We start from the raw sequence: 12,011 nt of genomic DNA on the forward strand, positions 1-12,011 counted from the left end.
TATTCATCCATCTACCTCTTACCTTTCTATCACACGTTCTCTCTTCCACCCTCTATCTGGCTGTTTGTTGTCTTCTCTCACCACCTCTATATCCTCTGTGCGTCTCATTCTTTCTCTGCGTCAGTCATCAAGCTGTAATAAATCAGCGCTCTTATTTGGTGGGTGGTAAAGGATGCGAAGCTCGGTCATTAAAACTCACTGGTGTTGGGGGGGGTCAGAAGTTACCCACAGTATGACAAATGGATTTGTTGTATGAAGACTTTGACAGAAATTTAATAGGAAGAACATACATACACAAACACACACACACGCGCATGTGTGCATATCAGATCACTCATACATGCCAAGAAGGCATGAACTCATGCATACACGCAGACATATAGACAGGCAGGTGTAGCAGAGCGTGGACAGGTTGGTTGATGACACAGGGTGAGCGAAATGAGAGGCAGACAGGTACAGTATATCACCAACATCATGTGAGAACCCTCTAACTCCAATTTTTTTTTGATTTTCAAGTTTAATAGAAGGATTACATGGCGTCTCTGCCGGTTCTAAATCCCCACCGGATGGGCTCAAAAATGCACGCCGGCCGAGCTTAAAGGCCGGCTGCATTTATGTGTTGACATTGTGCAGATGCAGTTCCTGGATTTCAGCTCGAGAGGTGAAGGGAGGTTGCTTGAAAATGGTCGATGACGCAGAGTGCGAGACAAAAGAAAAAAAGTGTGTGGCAGTGTGACAGGAACAGGAGACATAGCAGTAAAAGCTTTTTTCAATGAGGCTGAAATTTCAGTGAGGACCTTTTACATTCAGATGAATGTGCTGATTTAATTTTAGCCATGCATTATTATAAGATGAATTGACTAGTTTAATGTGTTCTGTTGACCTTTGAATATTGACCAGGGCCTATTTGAAACAGGCACATAAAAGACAGAGGCCTTTGTTTCTAATTTCTTATGTTTCTATTATATTTATTAACAATCCAGTCATTGAAAACTCAGGACTCCCTCCATGTTTACCTGTTCTTCTGATCAATGCAGCATACTCTACATCTCTACAGCACTAATTCCATCAGTATAACAGTGTAGCATAGCAGGCTGTGCTGACTTCATTCTCTATTTGCTTTGAATTTGCTGGAAGGGTTATTGCTGTTAAGCGGCCGTCAATCATACTCAACACTTCACCACACATATGTATCACATTAAAAGCCTTCCAGTGACTCATAGGGCATAATTCCTCCCATTCCCACTCGGCTTTTAATTTGAAATATCTAGAGGAAATGTTGAGTTTCAGAAGGCGGCAGAAGGGAAGTGATTGAAATGAATTAGGGAATGAAAGCAGCAGTTATGTTGAAAGGAGAAAGTCAGAGCAGCAGAGTGGTGAGTATAGCATGACTCTGTTGTTGTACTGATGGACTGCCGTGAGAATGTCCATCCTTGTACATTTACCATGTAAGACATGCTGTAATAGTCATCTCAAATTTATATGATTTCAAATCATCAGATATGCTGTATTTATTTGTATAATCATGTGGACCCCCACAGCTATGCCACTAAAATTCACAAGCAGTTCAGTCCTGACTACATGTGGCTCTCTCCCTTTTCTTTTTTTAAGTCATGCGTGTTATTAATCATGTCTTTATTTCCTGCTGGGAATTCATCAGAATTAGACTTTATTGGAAAAAATGAGTGGCAGACTGTCATTTCCAAATGAAAAAGAGTGAAACACCAAATGATATCCTTTTTAATTATCACAAGGTATGATTGACATGTAATTAATTAAATGGTAATGGTATGCGCTGTCAGGCCTATTCAATCATTCTGTAAAGCAGCTTTTATTAATAGTCTAGTAAAGGACTAAAGGAAGTGGCTTAATCAGAATAATAGAGAGTTGCAAAATCGTCGCTGGAACATGTGGTGTTTGGTTTTGCGGCATGGGGTCTCGAGGAAGGAAAACATTGCTCCCATACAGAGAACTGTAGGAGCAGATGAGGAGAGTATAAGCCATGACGACCACCTGCTCGTCCCGTGAAACTGATCGACTGGTGAATCCAGAGGAAAGCTACGATGCTTTATTGATTTCATCTGCTAAATCCACATGAACTCTGAGTGGAAAATGAAGATAGAGGTGGAATGCATTAAAGAGAGATGTTTAACTGTAAAACAATTGAAAACTGTGCAAAAGCTCGACATTTGGATGCTGGTATGACTATTTCGTAGCTCTTCTCGAAATGATTACTTGGCCCACAGTCTGCTGAGTCAAAGCAGAGTCATCAGTATGTGTGAGCAACTTTGTCCCAAAGATAGAAGATAGAAAACACTGAATGGTCTTTATAATCCCTGATGTCAATATGATGTAAAGCCCAGAGCTTTTCCAAAGTCTGATACTGTGGTGTAATTGATGGTCTGTTAAAGGTGATTAATCTATGTTGTCCTCCTAAAACAAACAGGCAAGCAAACACAACACAGGTAGATGACAGACAGGTCACAAAGGTCTTTAGAAAGTAAAGGATTAATGAAATAAAAAGTAAAGAATGAAAGAAGCAAGGAAAGACAAGCTCTTTTCATAGATTTACGGCTGTGAGGCTGTACAACAAGTTAACAAAGCATATGACAGAGGGGTAAATATCTACAGAACACAGAAGCAATGGTTCCTTCATTGGGATTCTGTATGCTCACACTTGCCCTGAACATTTCTGTCTCACATGTTCTGCAGATGTATTTGTTTATTTGTGTCTACGTGTGTACATTACCATTTTCCTGCCAGCAGTGGGACTTGAGGAAGGCAATGTTGTAAATCCTTGTATCCAGAGTAAGCTTCTGTTGACATGTACGAGCCAAATTACCATAAGATTTGATACAGGTGTTCATGGTTCCTGGAGGATAATCCTTAATAATTTTGGTAACAACCCTTAGTTACCGGCCCAGCGCAGAGGGAAACATTTTTCCTATCAAGGGCCAATTCAATAACATCCTTCGAGCGCCAGGCTAAATGATGGAACGCATATATCATCCTCTTCAGTAACTGGAACTACTTTTTTTTTTTTGAAGAGGTGTCTGATGTCAAATGGTACTGATGATGATGATGATGATGATGATGCTGATGCGACTGGCAGATGGTTTTCCAAGGTTGATCATTAAGTCTTGAGCAGGACGGAGTCTTTGCAAGAGTTTTGAAAGCAGTGCTCACACTAGTAGGTCATTGCTACATGTCATGCCCACCATGAAGGTCAAATCACGCAGATTCTTGCTATCACCTGGTTTCCACGACTTTCCTTCATCTCTATGAATTATTCCAGACAAACTAACACTTTGAAACAGTTTGTCCGGTACCAGCAGCTCCACAGCGGCCACAAGTCACACCTTCACAAATTCTCTTTCTGATTGAGATTTCAGCTTCTGAGATATCAGCTCACTCACCACAAAACCTTCCTTCATAACACTGTCTCCGTCTGCTGCTTGTTGGGAGCCCAAACTCTGCCAAAGATCGGTAGCTTTATCCAAGTGCATTTGTCCTTGCAGCTCATCCAGTTTAACAAGTTTGTAAGTGTAATGACTGTCAACTTTGGCCTTTTTCATCTCTGCAAACACGCCCCCACCAGCTGAGTTGGACACATTGGCTTGCCTTTTACTTAATCAAAAGATTATTATTATTTGTCCATTTATCTTGGAAAGCGTGACACTCTGCAGCTATTTTCTTTTTTTGACAGTTGCCATGGTGCATTGACACGCGATCAGTCGCTACATGCGTGTTGCGTGCCAGGACCACTCAGAAGGACATTTCAGCCTACTATTTTCTTTTTTTCCAATTCAATTTTTATTTGGAAAAGCAGATGGTACTGAACTTTAGTTCTGGATACAATTCAATGTCCACATCAGCGTTGTGGATGCAGGATGCTAATCCAGGTTTTTAGTAACATAACAGAACAAATATAACATGTGGGCGGGAGTGGGGGAACCCCTCCAATTATTCAAATCAGGAAAAAAAAAACACATTAAAGTGTGTATGTTAACATAAACCAAAACAGTAATGTATGGCATGACAACCTTTCATATGACAATCAAATTCAATTCACAGAGATTACAGGTTTTACATATTCTGTCCATTTTGACCAGATCTTGAAAAAAGATTCCCTTTGGCCTTTGAGGGTGAATGTCAATTTCTCCAATGTGTAAATATCCTGTACAATATTGGTCCATTCTTCAATTGTAGGTGCTTTGGGCTTTAACCAGTTTCTAGTGATAGTCTTTTTGCCTGAGCCTACTATTTCTTGAAAAAAGGCAACTGCTGTCTAGAAAAAATGTTGTATTTATGAATTGCCTCACGGGCAGGATCACATCCCTGGCCTAGAGGCAAAGATAAATCTATGCGAGTTGAAAAGACCAGAAGTCTTGGCCCCCAAGGGAACATGTCAGAAGCAAAAATTTTACATTTAACATTTTTGTTATTAGCAACTTAGGAATGTAGCCATTTTCACAGGAAATTACAGCCTGGATAACCAAAACAGTGAGCTGAAAGATAGTAAGTTGCATACAACTACAGAGTTGATAATAATTCCCTGTGGGTTCATCACGATGACTGATCCCCTTCACATTACACACAGGCATGTGATCCATTTTTAGAAAAATATTGATTAGGGCAGCTTTAATACAGCAAAATTAGTGCTTATTTTGGCTGATAATGACTTACATTTTTTTTTTCTGTGACTGAACCCAAGCAAGTATGTCTGAGCCAAGGCTGCAGCAGTTTATATAATAGTATAATTTGATGGTCCAACTCTATCTTACACACATATCGTTTGAGTTTGGCTTCATAAAAAGGTAATTTTGGCTTCATTGCCAAAGATTAAGACAGTGAATGCTTTCAATACCCAATCTGGAAACATGTCGGTAATATCTGCCAACAGTAAAAAGGCCCATATGTGACAGAAGGAAAAGCCTATTGAAATAAAATCATTTTGCTGACTGAGTTGTGTCTGTATCATTTCTCTCTTAACTCTCACTTTCTCTTGCTCTCCTCTGCTCTGTCCACACACATGCACACACTCTCTCACACACAAACAGAGTGCATGTATCTGCTTCAGCACAGTAGAGGAGACAGATTAGAACCTTCTCCAGACCTCACAGTGCTTCTCATCTGCAGCAGCCAGATAAGCCCTGAAGAGACTGGCTGTTGCAGCAGGAGAGAGTAGAGAGAATCCACCCTAAAGCTGCCACTAGTGGAACAAAATATCAGTGAAATTTACCTAACAATTAGTTTAACTAGGTGACTTCCCGAAGGGTTGCACATACAGTATGTCACACTCATTAAAAGCTCTTGCTGTTGGCGAATTAAGGCCCAACTTTATCAACTTTGCTTTTAGCCCTGAGGTGAGGGGGAATCTGCTTATTCTGAAAGGTCAGTGGCCTGGAACGGGGAGCCAGAAGAAATCGAATATTGCAGACTACTTTGAAACCCCCTCGGCGCTTGCTCCCATTTGTTCTGAGGGCCAGTAAATCAGTGGTTTGTTGTGGCCTTAACCTCAAGAACTGCCAGCAGAGCAAAGGGGGCGGGCAGGTGGGGTTGTGCCGAGTAGTGTTATTGTCATGCAACAGAGAGAGGTAGTCAATAAATTTGATAGAGTTCAGCCCCCTGGCACTTTGCTCACAATTACTCTCCTCCACACAGACACCACAGAGCAGCCAGCGCCGGGCTGGGCTTCCTCTCTGCAACACAGACCCGGAGTATTAGCTTTCATTTCAGCGATGGGAATCATCAGCACTGTCTAAACAATCTGCCAGTGTGATTCAGCAGTTAGGGACGGATAATGTGACCGAGAGCAAGACATCCACGTCAACCTGGATTAGCACTAAAGTAGGTATTATCTGATGAGCCTAATGATGGTTCTAGCGATAGCCGATTAATTAAAATGATTGAATGATTAAATCAGAGGGTCACGGGTGGGTTTGTCGTCAGTCCATGTGTTTTTATTGTGGGAGAGTAGCGCTGGGTGTTCATCTTATCGTGTCCTTGCAGGCTTATTTCATAATTCTATCCATCATCAAAGCATTTCTCAACACAAAAGAAAGCAGGCTGAGAGAGGCCCATAATGAGGTGTTGGGAATGAGATCTCTATGGCTCTGTTATTGATTTGAGATGTTCATGTGATGGCGGACGTAATGTCTTCACAGTTATATTTGGGAAATATAACTCAAACAAATACATTCGGCTGAGTCGTGTGGCCACGGAAGAGTGATGGATGATGAGGGGAATGCATTGGGACGGCAGACACCTCACCCATTAATCTGCAGAACTGCGCTGTCTGTGTCTGTTTGCATGGCAACATCAGCTCCCCATTACTCATTTAGCTGCCGCCCATTATCAGTTTGTTGATGAAGGACTTTGCCTCTGGAAGATTTGGAGGGTACTTTTGCCTCCCCTTCTACAACTCCTACAGGCTCACTGAGGTGTCAGTTCTGGCCAGTAAAGCCACTTAATTGCAGCACTCACCATATTTCAAATGAAAGCATCCCGGATGAGGTATCCCAGAGCCTCTTAGGAAATGCTCAAACTTCTTACACTACAATTAAGCACCTAATTTGGGTATGTTGTGATGGTCCAAAGCCTAGACACTGATGGGAGTAATGGGAGCATTGTGTCAAAGTGCACTGTAATTTAAAGAGCTGTAAACTTTAGTTTTAATTACTTCTTCAGTCAACTGTTGTAAATTGTATAATACGCATCCCAAGTGTGAGCCTCGGTGTACCTGTAAATTGCACAAAACAAGTCTTTTGACCCGTGGTATTTGAAAATGCTCTTGTGAAGATGGTGCATGGCTGCGGGCTGGTGTTGTGGTTGTGAGCAATTACCTGTCACACTTTCATAACAAGTATTATGTGTATAAAACACTGTTCAAAAGCATGAGCAAGCCTTTCCCACAACTACTGTACTGTAGGGACTGTGCAGGATGAATTAATGTTAGAAGAAAACTTAATATCAACCATCATTCACTGTCTTTGTACAAGTGCACCCTGGAGTGTTTACTTATCCACATGCCTTTAAAAAAGATGGGGAATGTGATGATTTTGCCCTTTAGGAAAAGAAAGGGAGACAAATAAGGTTGAAAACTGAAGGCAGTCTAGTTGTCAAGAGGCAGGTTTTGCAGGATAACCCAAAACTGTCAGCTTAGCCATCCAAACAATGACTTATAAAGCTGTAATGACATGACTTAGAAAATTAGAAATTTCAAAACTCAAGCTCTTCTTTAAAGGAAAGCCCTGTAATGCTGTGGTCAGCCCCCGCCTCCAGAAAAATTGGTGTTTCACTGCATCTCTGACACTCAGCACGCAGCCAAACCAGACAGGAGCCAACACTAACCATCAATCAGCATGGCAGCATCACAAGCTCTCTGTGTCCAGACCTCCCTGGCAATTTCAGGCTACTAATTAACCGCTGTAGGCTTGTCTTTATGTAGGGGGGGGGGGTCTGGCCAGATCTGGCTTCAGATCTCAGTTTGGCTCGTTACTTCAAGAAGTGGCAAACTCCCGCAGCTCAAGTCACTGCTGGAGTTACACTGATTTGGTCTTTAAATAGAATGAATCAAATCAAGAGTTTCAGAGTCAACTGTGCTTCCACCAGTTATTATCCTGATAGTGATACAGAGATAGCCTCAGACATAACATGTGATCAAACAACTATTACTACTACTACTATTGCCTGCTGCCTGCAACACACGAATTTCCCCAGATGGGAATTAATATTTTTTTTTCTTATCTTGTCTTAAACAACAAGCAAGGCTATCATTCTTCATTGAAACTTCTGTAGGGGCGCCTGTTCGTTGGTTAGTTTTTTTGCTCATGAACAAGCTGCTGCTATTCTTCTTTGGAAAGCATGAGGCATGACATCCAGGTAATACCCAGGTTCAACGCCTCAGTCCCAGCAGTTCCAGGCTGACCTGCCCCACCTGTCAACAAGGAAGGTGAAGGCAGGACATCCTTTTGTTTGTTCAACAAAATCATCAAAAAAAATTACATGGTCAGATGCAGAGAACAAAAAAAACTTGTCTGATCAATTGACAAACTATAATAATGGTATGCTTGATTCTTAGATGTTTACAGTAACGTATTGAGTTGTGTTTCTGTTGTAGCAGCTATTGTCCACTCTGAATTACTGTGGTACAGCAATTTCCCTTTTATTACTGATTATTCAATTTTCACTCACAGGTGATACAAGTGTAGACCTGCAAAAGCACAGTCAAAACTGGACCTGTAACACTCATTGCCTGCAAGTGGCAGGTGTCAAACTTGAAGTAGCTATTTCTCTTGCCTGTAAGTGTCAGTTGTTGGCATGTGTAGCACCACGGAGCTCCCTCTAGTGGAGAATCTGCAACCTAAAAGTGAGTGTGTGAGTTTGCATTTATTAAGAGTGACTTATTGGGTGGCTCACGTGTAAGTATAATCAGATACTAGATGTCAAACTAAAAACTGTCTTTGTCTTCGACAGGGTGCCCAGTAGATCCTAGCAGCAGGAGGGCAGCAGACGTGATGCCATCTCACTCGCACATCATCACACCTCGCGAAGTCACTGGTGGCTTCAGAGGAGGAAGCCTGTCCTCCAGAAACATCCTCCAACTCAATGGCAAGCACTTTAATCCACAGCCCACTGAACCCTGTCTGTGTCGATGTATAAACATATCATTTAACTTCACTCTCATTTACCGTGCACACGTTTTCCTCACTCACCTTCCAGCGTATGTCTAAACACATGCACATGTGTGTATTCTACGCCGCGGAGCAATTAGTGGCTTTTATTTGGGCGGTGACCATGCTCCTGCCTTGATCAGCTCAACCGGATCCATTTCACATTCTGTCTGTTGGCTGCACCACTGAACCACTCAATTTTCTGCCTAATTGAGCTTGCAGAAGCATCTCTGGTGGCTAGCCACAGTCCTGTTTGTGCTTTGTGCATGTGTGTGTATGTGCGCACACGCACACACACTGGGGAAACCAATTTTTTCCTCAATTAGAGAAGCTGTCGCCAGTCAACTGGTGTGTATTCCTAAATTTGTACTTAAAATGTGGACTGTGACTCAAATACACACACACACACACACACACACTGTAAAAGGCATCACATTAGAAGTTGAAAACAAGCAGATAATTGCTTATAATGATATAAAGTAAGTCTGGCAGGTCTAGAATTACAGGCCGCTCTGAGGAGCACAGACTTTGGAAACACTGTGTAATTATATTTCACAAACATTTGCTCATAGCACACTACATACTAATACATTGATACAAAATTTGCATGTGGAAGCCCGAACAAACAAACATACTGTATAAAACATGTTTACCATGCATGCTTATGTTCAATCCGAATGTATTCTCTAAACTGTTTTTCATTGCATTTATTCACAGCTCTGGCTACTGTGCAAACGCTGTCTGTTCACTGTTTGCTTTGTTTCTTACCTATCTCACTCTCCTCCTCCGCCCCAACCCCACCAGCACCACCACCACTACTCTTGTCTCTCTTGCACACTGAACTCCTTCCCTTGCCGTTTAAACATACAATGCGCCTAATTGCTTTCACTGGAGTCCAGTCGCAGCAGTAAGCCACAGTGAAGCTGCGTCGTGAGTGCACGCTCAGTCCCTCACCTGTCCCACAGCAGCGGTGTAGCCAGACACTATCTGGTTTGGTGACTGGCAGTCGACCGGATGCTTCTGTGATAAGGAGACTTAAGAAAAATGTCTGGGGCTAAAGAGTGACTTGGAGAGGAAAACAGAGAGAGAAGAGAATTTAAAAACATGTATGTGTGAGCACAAAAATGGAAATTTACTCTTGCAGATGCTTTATATGTAGCAAATATAATTCTCTTCATACATTAGTGAATGCATTTCCTTTCCATCTCTTTCTGATGTGTTGTTCTTATTCAAATACTCTACTACTAGTTGAGGATACAGGGCTGTTTGCTGATTGGTTGAGCTTCTGGTGTACTGTCAAAATGCTGAAGATCTTGTCTTATTTCTATGTGTCAGTTTGCTTGTTGCTCTCCTAAGTTAAGGTACATTGCGTCCTCTCAGCCAATTACATTTGTTGAAAGTTGGGAGATGAGCAGAACAGTGCTTTACACATTTCCACATAATTGGTGGCAATTACACATCCAAGTTACTGTACTGTTGCATTTCTTGTTTCCTTACTTTTCTACAAAACCCTTTTCTTAAAAGAAGCTCGGGTTCTGAGATGTTAAACGTCTAAACACGAGCAGCCATACAAGAACTTCTGTCTGATCTCAGAATAAGTTCACAGTTTATGAGGGAATTTAGGCTGTTAAAAAATTCATAATGCTTGTGTTGTTCAAAGTGCAGGATTAGGCACATTCTCTTTTCAGAGCTTTTAAAGAACATGGGTAATTTGCATGATTCAGCCCAAATGAGGATGGATTGTTTGGTGAGGAGTAGATGAATCAGGTGTTTTAATTAGATATTTTGGTGCTTGCAGAGGATACGTTGCCATGGATGTGAAAATAATTGGTGAGGAGAGAGCAAGTCTGTTTTCCCAGCAGTAGGGCTTTGGCCCAGTTGTAGCGGTGCCAGTTGTTTGACTGTTGTCTGTGTGCAAGCTGTTGTTTCTGGTGCTCCAACAATACTTTAATCTGTCACAACTCTCTCCCTTGGACATTTGGAGGGTTTTTAGAACATATGGTCAAAATGGCAAAGAGATTAGATTCTACTCTGTTCAGTAAATATATTCATGATTGTGGCCTGTTTTCTCCTTCACAGCGAAGAACACCGCGCTGGCACACAGACTGGAAATAGATGGAGGTCGCGTGCCGTCGTTCAGACGCGGGATCGGAGCTGACACCGTCGTGCTCGGAGAGCACGGTCTAAACGAGCCCGACGGCGAGCGCCGCAAGCTCGACTGCATGGCTGCCGTGCATCAGCGAGAGGGCAAGGAAGATGCTAAAGCGACTAAGATCACGGTGAGGTCAAACTTTGCACTTAGCCAATGGGGAGACAAGAATAGCTGCTTAACTGTAAAGCGGAGCCGCAGTGCCCTGCCCCTGTGTCGTCTTCACTTAAGTCTCAAACGGACAACAAAGACAGCGCAAGAGCAGCTTTCAGTCTGGCCCTGAAACATGTCATGGGGGAGCTTTCGTAGAGGCGAGCAGCGTCTCCCAAACAGCCTGCCAGTGTTACAATTCTCATGGCGACGTGCCCTCCAACCCTCTGTGTTTTAGCAACTGTACCAGAAGGTGTTAATTGTTCTCCTACCCAAAGGCTCATCTTGTACTTTCACCCATGGGCACACATGCTAAATGTGATTTTGGCTGTGGTGCATGCCTGCCTGAGACATTTTACGCATTGAATTTCCTCTGATAAGACCTGTGTTTCGGTTTGTTCACACCCCCATAACAGCCAAGCACTCATGGAGGAAGAAGATTTTAAGAGTAGTCAAGTTGGATTTGACTTTTTTTCTGGGCTTAATTTAATGATTGATGGATTCCTTTTGGTTTTCATAAACTGTATAAGTATCCCAAAAAGAAAAACAAAGTAGAGACAGTGTGTCTGTTTATTTTACCTGCAGCCAAATACCTGCAGTTAGTGTTCTAAGGCTTATGGAAATTGTGGATGTGTGGACGTTTGTTGACAAACCACTGAAAATATTCTCTTAAAGGTTCAGAAAAGGTCATTTCATGTTCACAAGACTTAAACAATGAGGCAAAGTGTGCAAGACTAAGCTTACCTGCTTGCCGAGCTTTGATTCCAACTCCACAATGTTCCAACTATAATCGGAATGTAGCCATAGAGTTATTGTTCATGAAGAATGTGTTGTTGAAATGTCACAGAGAAAACTCTGTTTTATTCCACCAAGATTTATTTTCTTACTTTACTTCAGTTCTGATAATATTGTACTTACCAAAGTAATTGCTGAGATTCGGGAACACAGCATCACTACGAAGATATCAGAGGGTTTTAAACTAGCCAGCAGTTTAGCCAGATTATCTAAACCAGAGAGAGAGTACACCCAAAATGTCG

General features: G+C 42.0%; 1 protein-coding gene across 1 annotated transcript in view; it reads left to right on the top strand.

Annotated features, from left to right (window-relative positions):
• Positions 1–12,011, top strand: part of nphp4 (nephronophthisis 4) — a 156,648-nt gene that overhangs the window by 119,119 nt on the left and 25,518 nt on the right. Inside the window, exons 18-19 of the mRNA XM_041945704.1 lie at positions 8,479–8,613; positions 10,755–10,954. Of these exons, the coding sequence (XP_041801638.1) occupies positions 8,479–8,613; positions 10,755–10,954 (335 nt within the window). The remainder of the gene's footprint in view (positions 1–8,478; positions 8,614–10,754; positions 10,955–12,011) is intronic.

Source organism: Chelmon rostratus, chromosome 10 (assembly GCF_017976325.1).
Source record: "Chelmon rostratus isolate fCheRos1 chromosome 10, fCheRos1.pri, whole genome shotgun sequence".
NCBI lineage: Eukaryota > Metazoa > Chordata > Actinopteri > Chaetodontiformes > Chaetodontidae > Chelmon > Chelmon rostratus.